This window comes from Pyrus communis, chromosome 2 (assembly GCF_041283825.1).
Source record: "Pyrus communis isolate YQ-2024b chromosome 2, ASM4128382v1, whole genome shotgun sequence".
NCBI lineage: Eukaryota > Viridiplantae > Streptophyta > Magnoliopsida > Rosales > Rosaceae > Pyrus > Pyrus communis.
This window is the reverse complement of record NC_142566.1, coordinates 1,938,028-1,957,818: the sequence shown is the minus strand read 5'-3', so window position 1 is coordinate 1,957,818 and position 19,791 is coordinate 1,938,028. Positions and strand designations below refer to the sequence as shown.

Sequence of the window (19,791 nt, the reverse complement as noted above, 5' to 3'; positions counted from 1 at the left end):
AAAAGAAACTTTCAAAACCCCCACCACCCCACGTGACACAATAGACAACACTACTCTCTCTCCTCCCTTTCCTCCTGATACAACGCATTTGCCCCCGCCCACCGTGTGCGGTGCCGTCGTATCGAAACCGAAATGAGATAATTAGAAAGTTACCCTAAACTTAAATGGGTGTGAAACATAGCTAGCCCTATCACATTAAAAAAATGTAGTTAGTCCTATAATCCAATATTTCATTCCTGTCAATATATGTATATATGCATATATGCATAAAACATTTAATTTGTTCCGATAAAATTATGTTTGGTAGGTAGTAATAATATATATGCATTTATTGTGTAGTTGGGACCAAAGTTGACGATGAGGGAGGGTGAGGAAGGGTGGGGATGGTATTGTCTGGAGTGGGGTTCTTTCTTCATTTTCCTTTTAATGTTTTAATTTTCATTTTTTGCAATTTTCTTTCTATTTATTTTTTAAGGCCACACACAGTTGATTTGGCTCTGTCAATTCTGTTTGTTTTAGGCCACTTTCTCAACTTGTACATTTCGACAAACGTTGACTTTCTGCAATTGCGATGCTAATGCAAGTTTTGACAGGATTGCTCTTCCCTGCTGTATTTTGTTGAACACTTGAGAAACTATGGCAGTTGGAGAGATTTTTCTTGCGGCATTCCTCGAGGTGCTTCTTTACAGGTTGGTGCCTCGTGAGATCCTCACAAACTTTGGACCCCTACGGGGTGCTGGAAAAAAGCTGGGGAAATGGAGGGGAATAAAAAATCAAGCAAGGACAATTCAACATATGCAATGCATAACCTTGTTGGTGATTTGGCACGTTCAGTATTGAGAGAAATATGTTTGAGATTGGAGGATAAGCTGGATCATATATGTTCTCCGAAGACCCGTCATTCATCATACATTCTTGGTAAGCATGATGGGGTTATTAAATTTGAGGCCTTCAAATAAGCCACATATTTGCGGACTTTCCTACCACTAAAACTTTCAAAAGGCTGGTTTTGTTGTAAAATCGATAGTGTGTGCAGTGGAATAAATAAAATAAGACACAAAATTTACGAGGTTCCTCTACAGTCAGTGTGACTAGAGTACGTCCTCGGGGCAGCGGTGGTGCTTCCATTATAAATTAAAATAATAGGAGTACAAAAGCAACTCTCTCTATTATCTCCTCTCCTCTTCCTCTCTTTTCTCTCTTCCTCTTCTTCTCTTTTCTCTCTTCCTCTTTCTTCTTTCACAATCTCTTCCGTGAACCTGTTCTTCATCTCTCATCCATTTTATAAGCAAATAGAACACTATTCACTTTACAAATTTTCCACAAATGAATAGTGAAAATATTGTGCATAAATAGTAGCAAATTATTTATGTGGGTCATCCACATTATTCACAACACTCCCCTTTGGATGGCCACAAGTCTTTGATTGACTCGTTAAAATCTTGATCTGTTTTGGATGCTCCCCCTAATGAGTATCTTCCCTTGATTGCAAATTATTTAGGCTGATCATTGATCCTTCTGCTTCAGTCTCTTAGCGAGAAGAGTTGCCGAAAGAGGCGTTTTACTTGTTGTTAACTTTCCACAGGCTTGTTCTTAAACTGGGCTTGAGGGTCTTCTGATTTCCTCCAAAGGTCTGAATTTACTCCTTTTATCTGAAGCTGAATTTGATTCAAGGGTGGTGGACACTTGATCTTGAATCGGACTTGTGATTTCTTCAAGGGTCGTCTAGGCTTGATCTTGAATGAAATTGGACCATGAAGAGCTTCACGTGGCAAGTGATCTTCGGCTTTCTCGGGGATGAATCAACACGTGTCTGTTGCTCTTGTCTCTACATGCTTCAATGTATCATTTTCATTTGCCTTACTTGTTCTCCTTGTATAAGTGGTATTTTCCTTGGTTTTCCCTCATGCATGTGTGACATCTTCTCTTGTAGTATTTGTTCACTGATGCAGGAGTGGAATGCAAATTTTGCATTTGAAAGGTCCTTCACTTCTTGGTGACTCATCCATGCGTGGCAGCTTTAGTGTAAAAAGCCATCAACGGGCCAATTATTCTGCGGTGTTGATGACTTGAGACCCAGTTCCACCAGCAATTGAAGATGAGTACTCGAGAGCAATTCTAGGTAAGCAATCAGGAAATGTTCCAAGCAGTCGGTTCCTTACTGGAAGTTTGAGTGGAGGTTCCGACATATTACTTTCTTTATCCTTATTTTTGCAGGTAAGAACAAGGACAAAGGAAAGGACAAGGAGATTACATGATATGAGATACTCTTGCTCTCGTCCTTGATGATATGAGATAATCTTGCTCTAGTGTGACTGGTTTTGAAGAGGTATTCTCGGAGAGGAAGAAAACTGAGTATTTAGAGATGCTTTGTTAAAGATGCATTGTCGAAGATGAGGAAGAGTTAGGTATTCTTGTAAGTCTGCCTTGTTATGGTGAACGAAGGTCGACATATATAGAGATTTTTCAATAGCAAGTAGTGGTGATGTGCCTTTACTCTTGTCAGCAAGTGTAGTGTAATTAGAACAGTAAAATTTACGCGTTTTCAACTTTGTCAGAGATCCTTGACAAAGTTGCATATGATATTCGAAAAAGCTGAGATTGCGTCTAAAAAATGCTAACGAACTTTATTCAGGAAAATCTGGCTTTTGAAATTCGGAGAGCTGTGCCTCTTCGATCTCTGAACAAATGGCTCTGTTGCCTTTTCTTTTATAGAGACATCAATTGTGTTCAAGAGTATACTCATAAAGTTGTTGCCTGTAGAAATTTTCCCTTTCTTGCACTTCTGAGATTTTATTTGACCTCATTTTTCCTTCATCATTTCTGAAAATGGTTTGCCCATCTAACATTTGCTTAGATTTGAGTCTTAGGAGTGATACAGAATAGCAGCGTCAGGATAATATATGGCGCTCATCCTTCTTATCTTTTAATGGTCCTCTTACGGTTGGAGACTCTATAATGAAGAATAACATAACCGCTACTGTGGTAGCTAGGAATCTTCTCACTTCAAAGGATAACAGAATCCTTTCAAAACGGTCTAATGAGTCAGCCGTTCAAGACTCTTTGGCTCTCAGTGTTTAATGTGCAGGCTCTATATCCAATATGGGCCAACGCCTACTTGCTCGAACTCACTAAGTTGAATCATTGATGGCTGAGGTGGCAAGTCTTAAACAAGAAATCAGAGGCCTCAAGCATGAGAATAGAATGTTACACGTGCTTGCAAATAATTACTCTACGAGCATGAAAAGAAAGCTCGACCAGCTACAAGAATTCGAAAGTCAGATTCAAAGTGATCACCAGAGGTTCGTTGCTAGATTCCGAAGGCAACTGATGCCTTCCCCTTTTGGTGTTTTTCTAAGTACTGGAGTGTCACATGAGCAATCTCCAGTGCCTTCCCCTTCTGGGGTATTGCCGAGTACTAAGGCTTCACATGAGCAACCTTTGTGAATGCTTCATCTTGTTTGTTTGTTTTAACTCATATGTATGATTATATATGTAATTTCTCGGAGATATCAATATATAAGCTTTATTTCATTCAATGTATTGTGCCAAATACAATAAAGCATATATTTCACTAAGATGTGGTACTTCTGGACCAAATTTCAATTTATCTTTACCCTCACGAAGATAAATGATCATTCTTAGTGTCTAAATCATTTGAGTATTCAACTCATAATCTTCAATCCATATGATTCTTTAATATCATAAACATCAGGGATAAGATTCGTGTTGGCATATTGTTCGATCTATAGTTCGAGACAATATTTCTTTCAACACTTTATAATCTTTCTTGACTCTTCAAGAGTTTCAATTTAATATCATCAACTCTTGCATGAGATTTTAGTATGTTGCAACAATATCATAATGAAAGTACTCACTAAGGCAAATTATACCATCCATTGGTATTAAGTACATATTTTATGCTTCACCCTTCCAGGGCTTACTTCAAGCAATTTGAATCCTTCAGAGATTTTCTATACTTCACGACATATTTTTCTTTGGAATTTATACAGAGCAATTTGCTTCCATATATATTTGAGGGATTTACTTATGGAGATATGATGTGGGCAACTCATAACCTTTCGTATATAATTCTCCATTCATATGAACTTGTTTATAACCTTGTGTCATATCATGTGAGTGTATTTCACTGTATTACAAATGCCCATATGAAACCTTCTTGGTTCAACATCCTTTGGCTATTTGTATTGTATTCAAGTATATAGATCTATTTTTCCACGTTCTTACAAAATTGTAATGGAATTGCCTTTCTCCATTTTGGCCAATAATTTTGTTGACAGAAAAAGAATGGGACTCAATATCAACATAGCTCATTGATGAATTTAGTAGCTACTTGTAGAAACCAAAATTACCATTGGTTATCATCAGTTCTTGATCTCATATTCTCAAGTGCATGCGCATGCATAAAAACTTTTCATTTCTTTTTTTTTAATATCCATTGCCTCTTCAAGGGCATTACACTATCTCTTCCAGGATGGTCATAATTTAGAGAATGCAGATCACAATCTCCTCTTGAGTGTTATAGAACTTGGATTGTAATCTCCACTTCCGGGATTTGAGTCATTGGAACCTATAAGTCTATCATGCTTCATGCATGAGACATCAACATTCCCATGTCCGCGGTGTCCTTTTTGGGACGTATATCCATGTGGTGATTGTTATGCTTCAGGCATGTAATAGTTATACTTCGGGAATGCAAAAGTTCAATAGTGCCATATTATTCTTCTTTCGAATGACTGAACATTTTGAATCTGAGAGTCTGCCATGCTTCAGGCGTGCAACAGATAAATCGTTTACTACCTCATTATATTGTCTAGCAGGGACATCAATTCTTGTAGGCACATTTGCAGCAAATATATGTGATTTCATCACTTTATTTGCATCATTCAATTATTCTTACTTCATTTTCTCATTGATCGATTAGTAAATCAAAATAAGACAAATTCTCTTTGTTCTTCTGGAACAGTATTTTCTCATCATTCTTCTGGAATGATATTTGCTCATCGTTCTTCAGGAACGAAGTTATTTTCTCCCCCTAATGACGGGAAAATTGTCTTATCAAAATGATAATCCGCAAACCACGCGGTAAACATATCCCCAGTCAAGAGTTCCAAAATGTTGAATGATAGACGATGAATCAAATCTAACATAAATTCTCAGTTTGTATTGATGCCTTATTTTAGTATGTTGTGGGAGCACAACAGGCACATGTATAACACAACCAAAAACTCGTAAATGTGTAATGTTTGGCTTGTGCCCAAACACGAGTTGTACTGAAAAGTGTTGATGGTTGGCAACAGGTCTTAACCGAATTAATATTGCATCATGTAAAATGACATGTCCCCATGTAGAAAATTGACAATTTCATTTTCATTAGTAGAGCGCGGGTAATCAATTTCATCTGCTTAATAAATACTTCTGCTAAACCATTTTGAGTATGGACATAAGGAACTTCTGGTCCTTATTTAATAGTCTGTAGACTGAGACTCTTATGGCTTTTATTGCAATTAAGTTATGGCACTTTGGCTGTTCAAACTTAAGGTACTCATCAAGGAACTTCATGTCTTGATCTTGAGGATCTAGGGACTTCATGCCCGATCTTTTTGCATAATGGGACTTCAGGTCCAATTATTTTTATATGATGAGGATCAAGAAACTGCAGGTTCTAATCTAATCAAGGAACTTCAGGTCCTATATATACTCATCGTAATAAAAGATAAATACAATAAATAAATTAAAACAATAGGCAGTAATTCCAGTCATAGTAAATAAATTGCATTTAAGTAAATAAAGCTTAGAACAAGGGCTTTAATTCAGCACCATTCACATAAATCAAAACTTAAAGCAATAGGCGGTAAAACCGTCCATGATAAATAAATTGTTTTAAAGTAAATAGAACTTGTGAAAGGATTTTAAACCAACACCATTCACATAAATAAATTGCAGTAAAAAGCTTGTAATGTTGTGGTTGGTGAAGTTTGACAATTCCACTTACGGATGTGTTCGAAATTTGTTGCCCTCACAACAACCTTTATATCCCCTTTTTGTTTTATTATTTCTTCTTATTCATTCATAGCTATCATTCCAAAATCTTTTGCCTTTTATTTTTTTATTTATTTGTTTTCTTCCTTGGTTTCCACATGGTGCCTGATGCACCATTATTTTTCCTTTTATTTTATTATTTTGTCTTATACTTTTTCAAAATGTGTTGATGCATCATTCCATTGTTTTTGCCCATTTTTCTTTCTTCAAAAACCCATAGATTATTACTTTTTCCATGGGAGAGGCCAGATAAGGAATACCATTTCCCCTCGCCGTGTTTTTTTTTTCAATTTTCTTGCATGGCCCAGAGAACATGGCATCACGAAGCAAGAACCTCTATACAGGAACATAGATGACAGCGGGGTTGATGGAGGTACAAGAGAGGGAGGCCTATGTGGAGTCAGTCCTACCATCACCATCTCAGACAACCGAGTATTCATAGGAGTTCTTGAGATCCGTCGAAAATGACGCGATCTAGGTTTCCAAGTCTGATGAGATTCTTCTGGATCTCTGGAAACCAGTTGTCAGGTACGAGTTTTCTTATCTCGTGACGACTATAGGTCGTTGTAAATTTCAATTCTCACTGGAATTCGGTAGGGCACTTCTGGTGCGGTGGGAGAGACGAAAAAATGGACATACCTTTGCTTGTTTTGTTGTACCTTTGTTTGTCCGAATTTATGGCGTTATGCTTTCCACTGACATGAGAGCTTCTCATACTGATAACGTGTTGTAAAATCGATGGTGTGTGTAGTGGAATAAATAAAACAAGACACAAAATTTACGAGATTCCTTTACAGTTAGTGTGACTGGAGTACGTCTTTGAGGTAGCAGTGGTGCTTCCATTATAAATTAGAATAATAGGAATACAAAAGTAATTCTCTCTATTATCTCCTCTCCTCTTCCTCTCTTTTCTCTCTTCCTCTTTCTTCTTTCACAATCTATTCCGTGAACCTCTTCTTCATCTCTCATCCATTTGATAAGCAAATAAAACACTATTCACTTTACAAATTTTCCACAAATAAATAATGAAAATACTGTGCATAAATAGTAACAAATTATTCATATGGGCCATTCACATTATTCACAACAGGTTTAACTTTTTGACGTGTAAGGTTACTCTTGATTTGTTGCCAAAAATGGAATACCTACGGTACCTTGATCCTTCTCACACAGAGATGACAAGTTTACCTGAATCAGTAAGCACTCTTTACAACTTACAAACACTGATTTTGGATCATTGTTCTCGTTTGAAGGCTCTACTTACAAACTTAAGGAATCTAAGCAGTTTGCGTCATCTGAACAATTCAAATGTGCCTGCACTGGAAGAAATGCCTACAGAACTAGGTCGTTTGACTAATCTGCAAACACTACAAACATTTGTGGTGGGCAAAGAGAGTGGGTTGGGAATAAGCGAGATCGGGGGCTTATTGCAACTTCGAGGGCCATTACATCTCTCAAGATTGGAGAATGTGCTTGATGTTCAAGATGCAATGAAAGCCAAGTTTGTTAATAAGGACGGGCTTGATGAACTTGTACTGGAATGGAGTGACAAAAAGGACATGAAAGTAGATGTTCTTGACAGTCTACGACCTCATCAAAACCTTCAAGTGCTCACCATCACGCGTTATGGCGGTTTGAAATTTCCACTATGGGTGGGGGATCCTCTGTTCACCAACATGGTTCTTGTGAGGTTAGAAGGTTGTAATGAGTGTCAATTCTTGCCACCACTTGGACAATTGCCGTCTCTGAAAGAGCTATTTATAAGTGGAATGTCCGCAGTGGAGAATGTGGGAATTGAGTTCTATGGAGAGGGTAACTTGCCTTTTCCACTATTGGACAGCCTTACCTTTTCAGTTATGCTTAATTGGAAAGAATGGTCTCCTTGCAAGCGTGATCAAACTAAAGCATTCCCTTGCTTGAAAATGCTTTCCATCTCCAGCTGCCCCAAATTGGAAGGTAGTTTACCTGAGAACCTTGATTTATTATCAAAGCTTGTGATTTATGGATGTGAGCAATTGGTGGTTTCAATTGCCAGTTATCAAAAACTTTGCTAATTAAGCATCCGAGGTTGCAAAGAGGTGGTGCATAGAAGTGAGTGTGAGTTTGAGTTACTAAAGGCCATTGAGCTCTCTGGCATTTTCGAGTTCAAGCTCCAAACAAGGGGATTCCTGAGAGGATTAGCAAATGTGAAATCTCCGGACATTGGAGATTGTGAGGAACTGACATCTTCATGGGAAAATGAGAAAATAGTACAGCAATACCTGACTTCTCTTCACAAGTTGATTATTCGTGGCACGTCACACTCTCAGTTTGTTCATGATCTGACGTCTCTTCAACAGCTTCACATGTATGACTGTCCAAGTGTAATTTCTTTCCCAGAGCTTGGTTTTCCACCTTCGCTTACAAATATATCAGTTGGGCAGTGTAGTTCTTTTGTACATTTTGCAAGACACCAATTAACCCCGAAGCTAAGAAGAATATCAATAACCAGCTGCAAAAATTTGAAATCATTAATCGAGGACGAAGAGGTAGAAGGTTCCTCATTTTCTTCTTCATTTATGCATGAGGAGACATCTTGTCTTCAGGACTTGGTCATGATTAATTGTCCATCGGTGGCATCCTTATCGTTCAGAGGCCATCTGCCTAGGTCTCTTAAACAACTTCTCATAAGTGGAAGTAAACAACTGGAGTGATCAATAGGTAATACATTCAACGATAACACTTATCTTGAAGATATTAATCTCAAGGGTTGCTCAAATCTTAAATCCTTACCAGATGGCTTGTGCCACCTTACTAATCTTCAAAGGTTATGGATTCGAGAATGTGGAAATCTTGTTTCTGTGGCAAGAGGTGGCTTTCCAACCTCTAACTTGAAAGAGATCGTGATTGGCCTCTGCAATAAATTGGAAGCCGTACCCAAAGGCATGCACAACCTCGTCTCTCTGCGGTCATTGATAATTTTTTACTCTGAAAGTTTCGCATCCTCTCTAGAAGAGGGTTTTCCCCCCAACCTAATATCACTTCATATTCATAATCTCAAGAGTTGTAAGCTACTCTTGGAGTGGTGGTTGCATAGACTTACCTCTCTTAGAGTGTTGTCCGATGATGGTGAAGATCCAGATGCGGTGTCCTTTCCACTAGAGAAATTCCCGGAGATGCTGCTCCCCAATTCTCTCATTGAACTCCACATCTCAAACTTGCCAAATCTCATGAAACTCGGCGCTGGCATTCAATTACTGACCTCTCTTGTGCGTCTTGACATATGGGGATGTCCTAAGCTACCATCCATGGAGAAGGAGGGCCTGCCCCTATCTGTTACGCAGCTTAGTGTCGACGGATCTCCAATGCTAGAAGAGAGATGCAAACCAGGTATTAAAGAGCGATACTGGCCCTCCATAGCCCTCATCCCTTTCATGCATATTGGAGACTGGAACAACGCAAGATCACCTTCCAGGTACTTCCAGATTCAGAGAACAGCTAAACCTCTATTTGTTTCCTATAATTGTAAACTCAATTTGCAATGTGAAATCCTGGTACTCATAGATGGTCTGACGTCCCCAAGTATATAAGCTGTCTTTTAAAATGTATCGTTTTTGGAATAAAAAGTAAAAAATTCCGTCTGCTGGTCATAACAAAGTCTACTAAGTTCATGAAGAATATTGTAAATTCGAACTGATTCAGTATTGAATATTGATGCACCAGATGATTATTTAGTTTTGCATTACTTATTCAATTACAGGTTGCCCATGTCTACATGTTTTTTTTCTCATACAAGTAACATTTTTTCAGAAAACCACCTTCGACAAAATTCAAAGAACATTTACAAAGAAAAGGAAGTCTTGACATTGTGGCTAAAAGTTGACCTCACGCTAGCCAGGAGCTGCTGTAGGAAGCTAGAAGAAAGACTGAAAGCTTTGGTTGTGGGACGCAAGAGTGCAGAGAAGCGCAAAACTGGGCGATTAGAGGAGCGGTTCAAACTAATAAGGTTTCATCTGCGCAAACATTGCAGTCCAGCTACTTCCTGCATCCAAGTTTGCTCGAAATGTTTGATATTCAAAGTGTTCACCTTTGCAGATCCGTTGCATGTCGTTCTTTGTCTCATGATCATTCATCTACTTTCTCAGCCCACATTCAACTGGACGCATGAGTTTGTTGGCCTTCACCATTTCGAGAGAGCGAATGATCAAGGTGGTAATGCATCGTCATCATCAGGCTCATCATCACATATATGAGTCAAATCACAGTCAGTTTGTCAAATGCCTCTTTCCTGGACTACAAATCACCGCTAGCTTCATTATCAGCAAGTCGATATTTCATACTTCTTTCAGATTCATATGATTTTTCTAGTAAGTAATTGTTTTGAATTTTGAAGATACATTGCATCCAGAAACATTTCAACATTACGAAAAACGATATAAGACGCACATCCGATGATTCGAGATATACCACTCTTCCGCCGTCCAAAGCTAGCATCCATTCCAAAGCGTCTGCCCCTTTCACTCACGCAACTTAACACATACAACGACTGTCCGCTTATAGGAACAGCTACGTACTTCCATTTGGTAGAACTGGGTTGACATAACCCAGTCCGGAGTGAACCATGTCGAATGTATGGTGTCTCTATATTTTCGTTTGTGCTTCGGCTTATGTTTCCTGCGTTTGGTTTGTGGTCCAAATTATTGCATCACAGAATTTTTTATCCATAACGAACATATGGCACCGGCATGACTGAAATCAGCCGCCGGAAAATGCAACCTGTAATCAAGCGACTAAAACACAAACCGTTAATCAAGCAACTAATGACGTTCATCTCGTAACATTACATCTTAATTCATTTGCATGCTAATAGATCGTAAGTTGATCGAGGTTACAGGTGTGACGTTTGCTACAGAAGGATTTCACCTACTTCAAAAAGGGTCAGCCAAAAACTTCCAATAGGTTTCGGCATACATTTCGCACTGTACAGAAAACATGCTCTAAAATGAATTCTCAAATCTCAGGATGTACTTCTCTGTCCGACAAGCACCAACCTCGCACAGCGCAAGTGCGGCCTTTGGCGTATAAAAGATTAGGCATTAACCATCCACTGGCTCACAAGCTACAGTCATCACTTGCAGGCTTACTGGCTACCAAAGCTGCATAATCTGAGTAGTATTGCGGCTTCGTGAGTGGCATCCTTACAACGAAAGAGACTGCACTTGCCTCGAGTATACTAGCAGATTTGAAAATTACACAAAAAGAAAATCCAAATCGAACTACTGCTGAGCACTACTCTTCCGTTTCTGTTTCATCAGAATTGCTTACAGGTGGCATATTTATGTCATTCAAGCTAGCTTTAGCATCTGTCTCCCCATTTGACTGGTTTTCAAATGATGATTCCGTGATCTGCCCATTGGTGGCAACATCGCCTTTAGTGTCTTCTTCCATATTGCTTCCATGCTGGCCATCATCTGTTGGTGCCCCATCAGAAGTTAAAGCCATATCTGTATTCATGGGATGGTGCCCATCTGTATCCATCGGAAGGATTTCATCTACTCGACCTGAATAAGGCATGTACAGATGGAACTTTACCTGACAAAAAATAACAAAATTCCTTTTTGGGTTAAATCTGCTGAACACAAATCAGAAATAACATGGTTACACAAATCAGAAATAGCATGGTTATGGCAGTTAATTTGTTAAAATTTAAAATTATAATGACTACATACAAAATTGAAGGCTTAGAAACGTTTAAATAAATATATTTTAAATTGTGGAGGGTAAGTAATTTAAGGGCATCAGATATAGGAAGATGACCCCCCAGAATAATGAATACACATGAAAGTGAAGGCTTAGAAACCTTTAGATCTCACTAGTATTCTCCTATTAGGAGACCAACTCAGTCAAATTGAGGTTTGTACTGTAGAAACTTGATTTTAATTGCATGGGATCGGAAATTCATAGTTATGGATGATACACTTATGCAGATCCAAGGGGCACTCCACTGCTCAAGATATTTTTACACGCTCACCATCTAACTCCTTAAATCAAAATATGACTAGAAGGAAAATTGAATGCACGACAGGAAAGCATACCTCATAAAGCTGCTGGTAGATACCAATCATCTCATCAACACTGCTGACAAGATGAATAGGACCAGTTTCTTCAACGTGACGCTCAGTGTTTGATGTAATCTCGTTCAAATTAAGAGCAAGGTGGTCAAGTAGACGTTGAAATGTAGGCTGAAGTTCATAGCATTGCTCAAACAAAGAACGACGGCAAAACACATAAAGACCCAGTCGGGCACGAGACATTGCAACAATCAATCTTCTAACATCACGAAGGTGACCCACAATGCGAGTACGCACAAGAGATAGCAGTATAAAATCATTTTGCTGACCTTGAAATTTATCAACTGTTGTAACCTGATAACAGTGCACAATAAAAACGTTATTTTACCAATGGGATCACAAAGGTCAACAGAGACAGTAGTTTACTAAAGCAATCACAAAGCGTTAAATTGTAATGTCAGCAGAGCTAATGGGTAAGGATGAATGAAACTTATCTCTGACAGAGAACTGTCAGAGAGCCCAAAATGCCTTAACAATACTGTATAAAGACACCTTCCAGGTTCCTGGTCATTTTTTCTGAGGGATTAACAAGAACTAAACTAGCCTACAGAGACACCAACTTGCTGACAGGCCTTTAGATTTCACAAATGGACTGTTCGATTCTTATTTGTTTAACATCTATTACGTTTGTATTTCATTAGTGTGCCTGATGTTTACTTTGATACATTCGTATTCTAACCCATTTTAAAGGTCAGAGACATCTGCAAATTGTGAAGTATAGTGGTGATCTTATTCTTACCTTGCTGGGAAGGCCTACGAAGTCATAAGGAGCACATCGTCTGTTGATAACATCGCGGATTAAAAGCTTCTGGCCATTGTAAGTGGTCAATATGGAGATTTTGCTTGCAGGGTACCCAAGTAGACGCATATAGATATAGACACTGACCACATATTCTGCTTCCCCCACATTTTGGAAGAAATAAGGTGAAGGTGTAGACTCACCTCTGCCATGGTAATCTGGCACATCCACCAACTGATATTCATAGGAGAATCCAGAATTTGCTCTATGGAATATGGCACCCTCCTTTACATATGGAAGGTCACCCAGATCTCTGTTCCTCCAGTTGTACAGTTTGGCTATACTTGGCCTGGCTCTACCCTGGGCATTGAGTTCAATATAAGGAATGCCCAAACGGACAAACCTCGTAAAGAGACTCTGATCCATGTGGCTGTATTTTTGGAATGCTATATTCTTAACAACAGGAGGCAACTGGTGATGATCACCAATCAGGATGCAGCATTTAAGCCGAGCATAACCATCTTCCTGCCTCTGGAGCAACATTGGTATGAAAGTTTCAATCTCCAAAATTTGAGCACTTTCTTCCATGAGCAAGTTGTCATACTTGAAACCTAACTCAAGGAAGTCCTTTCTCTTTAGAGCTGCATGAGTGCATGTCATGGCAACTATCTTTGCCTGCTTGGTCATCAGGTAATTTGCACGATTAGCAGTAGACTTCAGTAACTCAAATGCCCTACACTCTTCAAGCTCTTGAAACATGGTCTTCAGATGACGGAAGCAACCCTTAGCTGCCCACATATCTTTCTCAAATGACTCACCAGTAAAGACTGGTTTCGGTGTGTTGGAGAAGAACTCCTTGAAGGGAAAACGATCTTTGACAAATGATATTTTATCTTTATTCTCCTTACAAGCAGCGAGGAATTGCTCCCAATGCGAGTATACATGAAGCAACCAAAAGTACCCAGCAGTTTCACATGTATAACCTACATCCTCAGGCAACTTGAGTGATCTAGGCAGCCTCTCCACTTCACTTAGCAACTCTAAGTGCCGCACAAGCATGGCATTGACACGGCCTTGTCGGCTGAAGTCCTGATCAGTTGCTAGCTCTTGCTCTCCTTGCCCAAGTCGAAGAAGATAGCGTGCAGGAACATCCCTCTAAAATCGCATACAGGGAAATATTAAAAAATTATGACAACATAGAAAATAGCTATAAGCAGGATTGAACACCCTAACCGATAGAAAACTGAACCTGCATAATCTTCTCAGAAAAAGTCATTTAGAGCCTGGTACGAATGAGTAATTATCAATGTTCTCTGAGACGGACAATTATGATAGAGAACGTTCAGAATTTGGACAGCTGTATCAGTTTTTCCAGTACCAGGTGGACCCACGACCATTGTTAGTCCTGGCTGAATACCTGAGATGATTGCTCCAACCTACACAAGAAGGACGATTAGAAATTATTAAAACAGAGTCTAAATGGCACAAACGATGATTCCTAATTCAAAGTTTGTTACTTTAACTATCCATCATAACTTCACAAGTAACTAAAAGATGTTTAAAATATCTAAAAGTAGAACAACCTACAAATTCCTATTTTGTATTACTAATATGGTACTATTACATGATTTATAGAGAATCACTAAAAACTGTAGAGAAGCTTAATCACCTATACCTTAATAACATAGTTTCTTATTATTGGTTTCTAATTCATCCAAGGGTCTTATGTCAATTTTACAAGTTGGTATATTGCAATAAAAGAAAACACTGTACATGATTATAAAAATTTAGCCTCACAATACATAAGCAAAAAAATCACATCTCACAAACAGGCAAATGAGGCAAATGAAGGAATAACTACCTGAGTGGGTGTAAATTTAACGGTGTTCTTCCTTGGTTGATCTTGGGGATACGGACCTGAGTCAGGAGGTGTGTATGCTTCAACAACAATTTTTTCTTTCTTATCATCGGAATTCTCCATGGGGACATGACTCATAGAAACAATAATAGATTTCTTATTCCCTGGAAGAGCATTGGTGCTGCTTCTGATCGTCTTGGGAAGCTTTATTCGAAAAGGGGGACTTGGATTCAAGTTTTCTGTGCCATCTGGACTAGTAAAACAAACCTAAACAATGAACATGTAAACAAGAAAGTCATCAGTCAGATCACCCTCCAAGATGCTAACAAACAGACAAACAAAAAGTTCCAGACATCAGTAATAAAGACATTATATAGGCAAACCTGATCATCTGGAAAACATTCTTTCAAATGGTCTGCATCCAGGAAAGTATCTTTAAAATCTACAGTTTCCAAAAGATCTGGCATATTAGTCCATTGTGCGGCAGAAGGATTACCATACCCCAGAAAAATGTTGTGCAACCAGTCAGGAACAATACAATATTCATACATAAGATCTCTAAAGTTATTTTCCTTAGGCTTTCTCCTCATCAGTATATTGAATGTCCCATAAACATCTTCTGCGCCTTTTGCGGCAATGTTGCTGACGTCCATGTGGTATTGTGCTGTATCTAAAGCAACAGTCACAGTTCTCAGTTCTCCTTTTGGAGGCTTCCACTCATCATGTTTAATTCTTCCAGTAAAATCGTTCATTAGAGTTCCCTCTTCATCACGAATCTCAATGATTTCACAACCCCGTACATATTGAAGACCAAGCCTCTGTGGCACACTCGCCTTGCCATCCTCTTCTGTACTTAGAGGCTCAAAGGATGGGTGAATAGAAAGTAAAAACAGGACATCATGCTCTTTAAGAGCATTCCATTCTGATCTCATTTGTCCTCTATAACTAGAAATGCTAAAAGTAACTTCTGCTGTCACAGCAGCTGGCTTGACTTCTCCAATATTTGGCTGTTTTACCTCACTGATCTTAAACTCTTTGATCGGCACTGCCATCCTTGACCAACCATGAAACTGCATGAGGAAATATGGTAATCCGATAAAATGAGCACAAACTGATTTAAGCTGAAGAAGCCTCTCAAGGAATCCTTTGAACACATCTTTCCGGTCATAAAAGCACGTCCAAGCTGCCACATTCTCTCGAAACTGCAAGTCCAAAGTTGGGATACACAAGTTCAATCATAATTGTTAATTGCAATATAAGCAAGAAATGCAGAACCATTAAACCAGTTCATAAATGCTACATACCAATAATTTCAAAGTTCAGGACCAACTTTTGGGGACTGACTACCAGAAAATTGAAAGAATCGTTCCACTATCTAACCCCAAAAAATAACTACTGGGATTAGTTTCTAGCCCAACAATATTTTAGCAACCCAAGATACCCTAATTCAGAACAGAAACATCAAATTACAATTCGAATACACAATACCTTCTCATTGACAATGAGAATCATGGACATAACGTGCTCGAAGGTTGCGGTTTCGGGGTCGAAATTTGGCCACAGATAGTTCTCCAAGTACTGACCGACCTCCAAAATCATTACCCTCTGTGACGGGACGGCCCTTCTCTGACCCTCTCCAACTGACAACTCCGTCCGATAAATCTCCTTCACTAGCTCCGGGTCGAAGGGCTTCTTGGGCTGCGAGGCGTCAACGGTTTTGGACCAATTATCGGCGGCAATCATCGTGAGCCGGTCCCGCTGAATATCCAACAGCGTTATCGAGCTAGGAAGCGCCGAACCGGGCTTGGCCTCGACCGGGTACTCGGCGACATGGTGGCGCTTGAAATCGTACGGCCCTGTTCCGTACACCTTGGGCATTGGCACTCGCTCCCTTGTCCGGAACCCAAATTAGGGCTTTGGGATGGGGTTTTACGAAGAGCTGAGGTTTTTGGGGAAAATTCGTTTTTGAATCTTGGCTCTGTTTTCAGAGTCGGTTCCAACTTCTCAATATTCATCAAAAAATAATAATAATAATCTGCCAACAATATTTGCATTACATGTATTTGTTTAAAATATCGAATATGTGAAATTGTTAGTAGACATATTGATTGCTTTTATGGAAATTACGAAAATTTGAAATGAGGTGATTATATCAACTCATTCTTCTTTTGTTGAAATTAGAGAAAAAGATTCATAAAAAACTTAAATGTTCGAAATTTATAATGGATTTTAATAAATATTGATGATATTCAATGACGATGAAGGTTTATTGGAGTTTGTGCATTAGTTGTCAGACATTCAAGCAAGTCCAATAGGTGGGGGTAATTTGCATGGACTTGAGAAGATTTTGAAGATTTTGAATTGTGCCACCCAATAGGTGGGGTTATTTATAGAATATCATTCTGTTAATTTTTGTTAGTATTATTTATATTTAATTTTAAATAAATAAATTTAAAATAATTTCTAACCACACATAACGTACGATAACGATTAAGACGTCTCACAACATAGATCCGGAATACAATTCCAAAAGAGACAGAGAAGCATAAACAATAAAATCAGACAAAGTCAAACAATACATAGAGCAAATCAGAAGAGGTGAGGAATGTCCACCACCATAACTGAACATGTGGGTTCGCTTCCAAGCTTCCAGAGGTAACAAACAAACTCTCACCTCTCTTCCTCTTCTACGTTCCTCACCACCCGTTTCTGTTTTTTCTGCTTTTTTTGTTCGTCGCTTTTCTGGGTTGTGTTAAATCTGCAAGTGCATGGTTTAGCTTTGCTTTCATCGTGCATGTGAATATCTGGGTATTGAATCTAACGGCGGAAAATCATTTGTGTTGATTTTCCTTGTGGAGTTTACAGTTTGCTCCACTCTTTTGGCATGCCTTCAGATTATTTAGTAGTAAATTGTGTTGGTTATTTCACTTAATTAGTGGGTTTTATTTTCTGGGTTGGCAGATTGCGTTCATGTTGAAGTTGAACTAATCTGGAGTTTTTAAACGTGTGAGTTTCATGAACCACTTTTTGTTTTTACTTTTCCTTTTATTTATTTATTTTATTTTATTTTATTTTTTGCCCTTTCCCACAATGATAACTACAAATGAGAAATTTATACTAAAGATTTAACGATTTAACGACCAAACATTCCAGTTTATATCACATGCTTGAAATTCTCAAGATTTTGTGTTCAACTAAAATATCGGAATCTTTAGAGAGTGGCCATTTACCACAGTGGTGGAGTTGCCTTTGCATGGGGCGTAGTTCGATCCCCTTCGGCTTTCTAATCTAACAAATTTATTGTTTGACAAAGGAAAAAATATCGGAATCTTTATTCATCTGAATCTCGAAATTAGATGTGTTGTTGCCACTTTTCATCGATGTCTTCGAAGTGACCTGCCCGTTCGGACTATCTTTTTTTCTCAATAAATCCAAATTGGTGTTACGAAATCAAACAGTAGATTACTAGATTGTCATCTTCAAAATGATTGTGTGCGTGTGCTCTTGTAGTGTGGAGTTGTGAAACTTTCTGGAGAAGTGCGTGTTTTAATTCCTGTTTCCCTTATGGATGCTCGGTTCTTTCCCTTCTCCTCAGGTTAGTAGGGAAAGTGGCATTGGTGACCGGCGGAGCCACTGGTATTGGAGAAAGCATTGTGCGCCTGTTCCGCAAGCACGGTGCAAAAGTTTGTTTAGTCGATGTGCAGGACAACCTGGGCTTGCAAGTGTGTGAATCCCTCCACGGTGATCCAAACATTTGTTATCTCCATTGTGATGTCACAGTGGAGGATGATGTTAGCCATGCAGTTGATTTCACGGTCAATAAATATGGCTCACTGGATATCTTGGTCAACAATGCTGGGGTGTCAGGTTCACCTTGTCCCGACATCCGTGATGCAGACTTGTCTGAGTTTCAGAAGGTGTTTGATATTAATGTAAAGGGAGTCTTCCTCGGAATGAAGCACGCAGCCAGGGCAATGATCCCCCGGAAAAAGGGCAGTATAGTTTCTCTTTCCAGTGTTGCAAGTGTTGTAGCAGGCCTAGGACCACATGCGTACACAGGGTCCAAGCATGCTGTATTGGGGCTTACGAAAAACGTTGCAGCTGAGCTTGGGAATCATGGGATACGCGTTAACTGCGTTTCTCCTTATGCAGTTGCGACGAATTTGGCATTGGCTCACTTGCCTGAGGAAGAAAGAACCGAAGATGCCTGGACAGGTTTCCGTACTTTTGTAGGGAATAACGCCAACTTGCAAGGAGTGGAGTTGACAGTTGATGATGTAGCTAATGCTGTGCTGTTCTTGGCAAGTGATGAGTCCAAGTATATAAGTGGCGATAATCTCATGGTTGATGGGGGCTTCACTGCTGTAAATCACTCATTCAGAGTCTTTAGATGATGAGTAGAGTTACCTGGGTTGATGCTTTATTACCACTAGCATGTTTGGAGCATTTTTCATGGAAAATGATTTCCACACTTCCATATCCTCCTGATGCATTCCTTTTGTTTTTGTCCATTGACACCCCCTTGATTATTCAATCAAGTGGCTGGGAGAAAAATTTTAAGAGTTTGAGATTCTCTTGTCCCACATTGATCAATAGTATTTTTTCACTAGCCTTTATATAGGCTTATTCCTTTTTCTTAGTAATTAGAATTTGGACCATTTGGAAATAGATTGAAGGCTTAGGCCTTATGGTCGTGTGGATTAGGTTTGATGATTATACTATAATATTAATATTAATTAATCTGATTAATTAATTTTAATTTCAAATTATGTTTTTAATTAAATTAATTAAAAACGTTTTGATTAATATACACAACTCTTTGGAAAGAGTTGTATAGCTTTAGATACATCCAAAAAGTGTTTGAAGAGGTATGAAAGAGCCTATATAACTGGAGGTATGAAAGAGCCTATATAACTGGAGTCCTCAGTTCCATCAAAAATCATCTTTTTCTTCCCCCTTGTCTTCCGTACAAAATTTCCAGAGAGTAAACACACAAAGCAATTCGCTAGAATTCTATAATC

At 38.8% G+C, this 19,791-nt stretch overlaps 1 protein-coding gene and 2 pseudogenes across 2 annotated transcripts; 2 read left to right on the top strand and 1 right to left on the bottom strand.

Annotated features, from left to right (window-relative positions):
- Positions 1-7,199: 7,199 nt before the first annotated feature.
- LOC137748066 (putative disease resistance protein At3g14460) lies at positions 7,200-10,295 on the top strand (annotated as a pseudogene).
- Positions 10,296-10,847: 552 nt separating this feature from the next.
- Positions 10,848-16,796, bottom strand: LOC137748397 (uncharacterized; annotated as a pseudogene). The gene is made up of 7 exons (XR_015953748.1): positions 16,259-16,796; positions 15,154-15,972; positions 14,774-15,037; positions 14,162-14,348; positions 12,913-14,067; positions 12,138-12,467; positions 10,848-11,634 (listed from the first exon to the last, which is right to left on the bottom strand). The product of XR_015953748.1 is annotated as an uncharacterized LOC137748397 (transcript).
- Positions 16,797-17,318: 522 nt separating this feature from the next.
- On the top strand, positions 17,319-19,319 carry LOC137748067 ((+)-borneol dehydrogenase 2-like). Its single transcript, XM_068488164.2, has 2 exons — positions 17,319-17,425; positions 18,366-19,319. The coding sequence occupies exons 1-2, from the start codon at positions 17,376-17,378 to the stop codon at positions 19,162-19,164; spliced, it is 849 nt and encodes a 282-aa protein (XP_068344265.1). The 5' UTR covers positions 17,319-17,375; the 3' UTR covers positions 19,165-19,319.
- Positions 19,320-19,791: the final 472 nt, after the last annotated feature.

Bases quoted from the DNA above. Each gene is read 5' to 3' on its own strand.
- LOC137748067 (XM_068488164.2), top strand. From the start codon at position 17,376: ATGTCCACCACCATAACTGAACATGTGGGTTCGCTTCCAAGCTTCCAG. The intron at 17,426-18,365 runs GTAACAAACAAA...CCTTCTCCTCAG, and splicing joins TCGCTTCCAAGCTTCCAGAG to GTTAGTAGGGAAAGTGGCAT.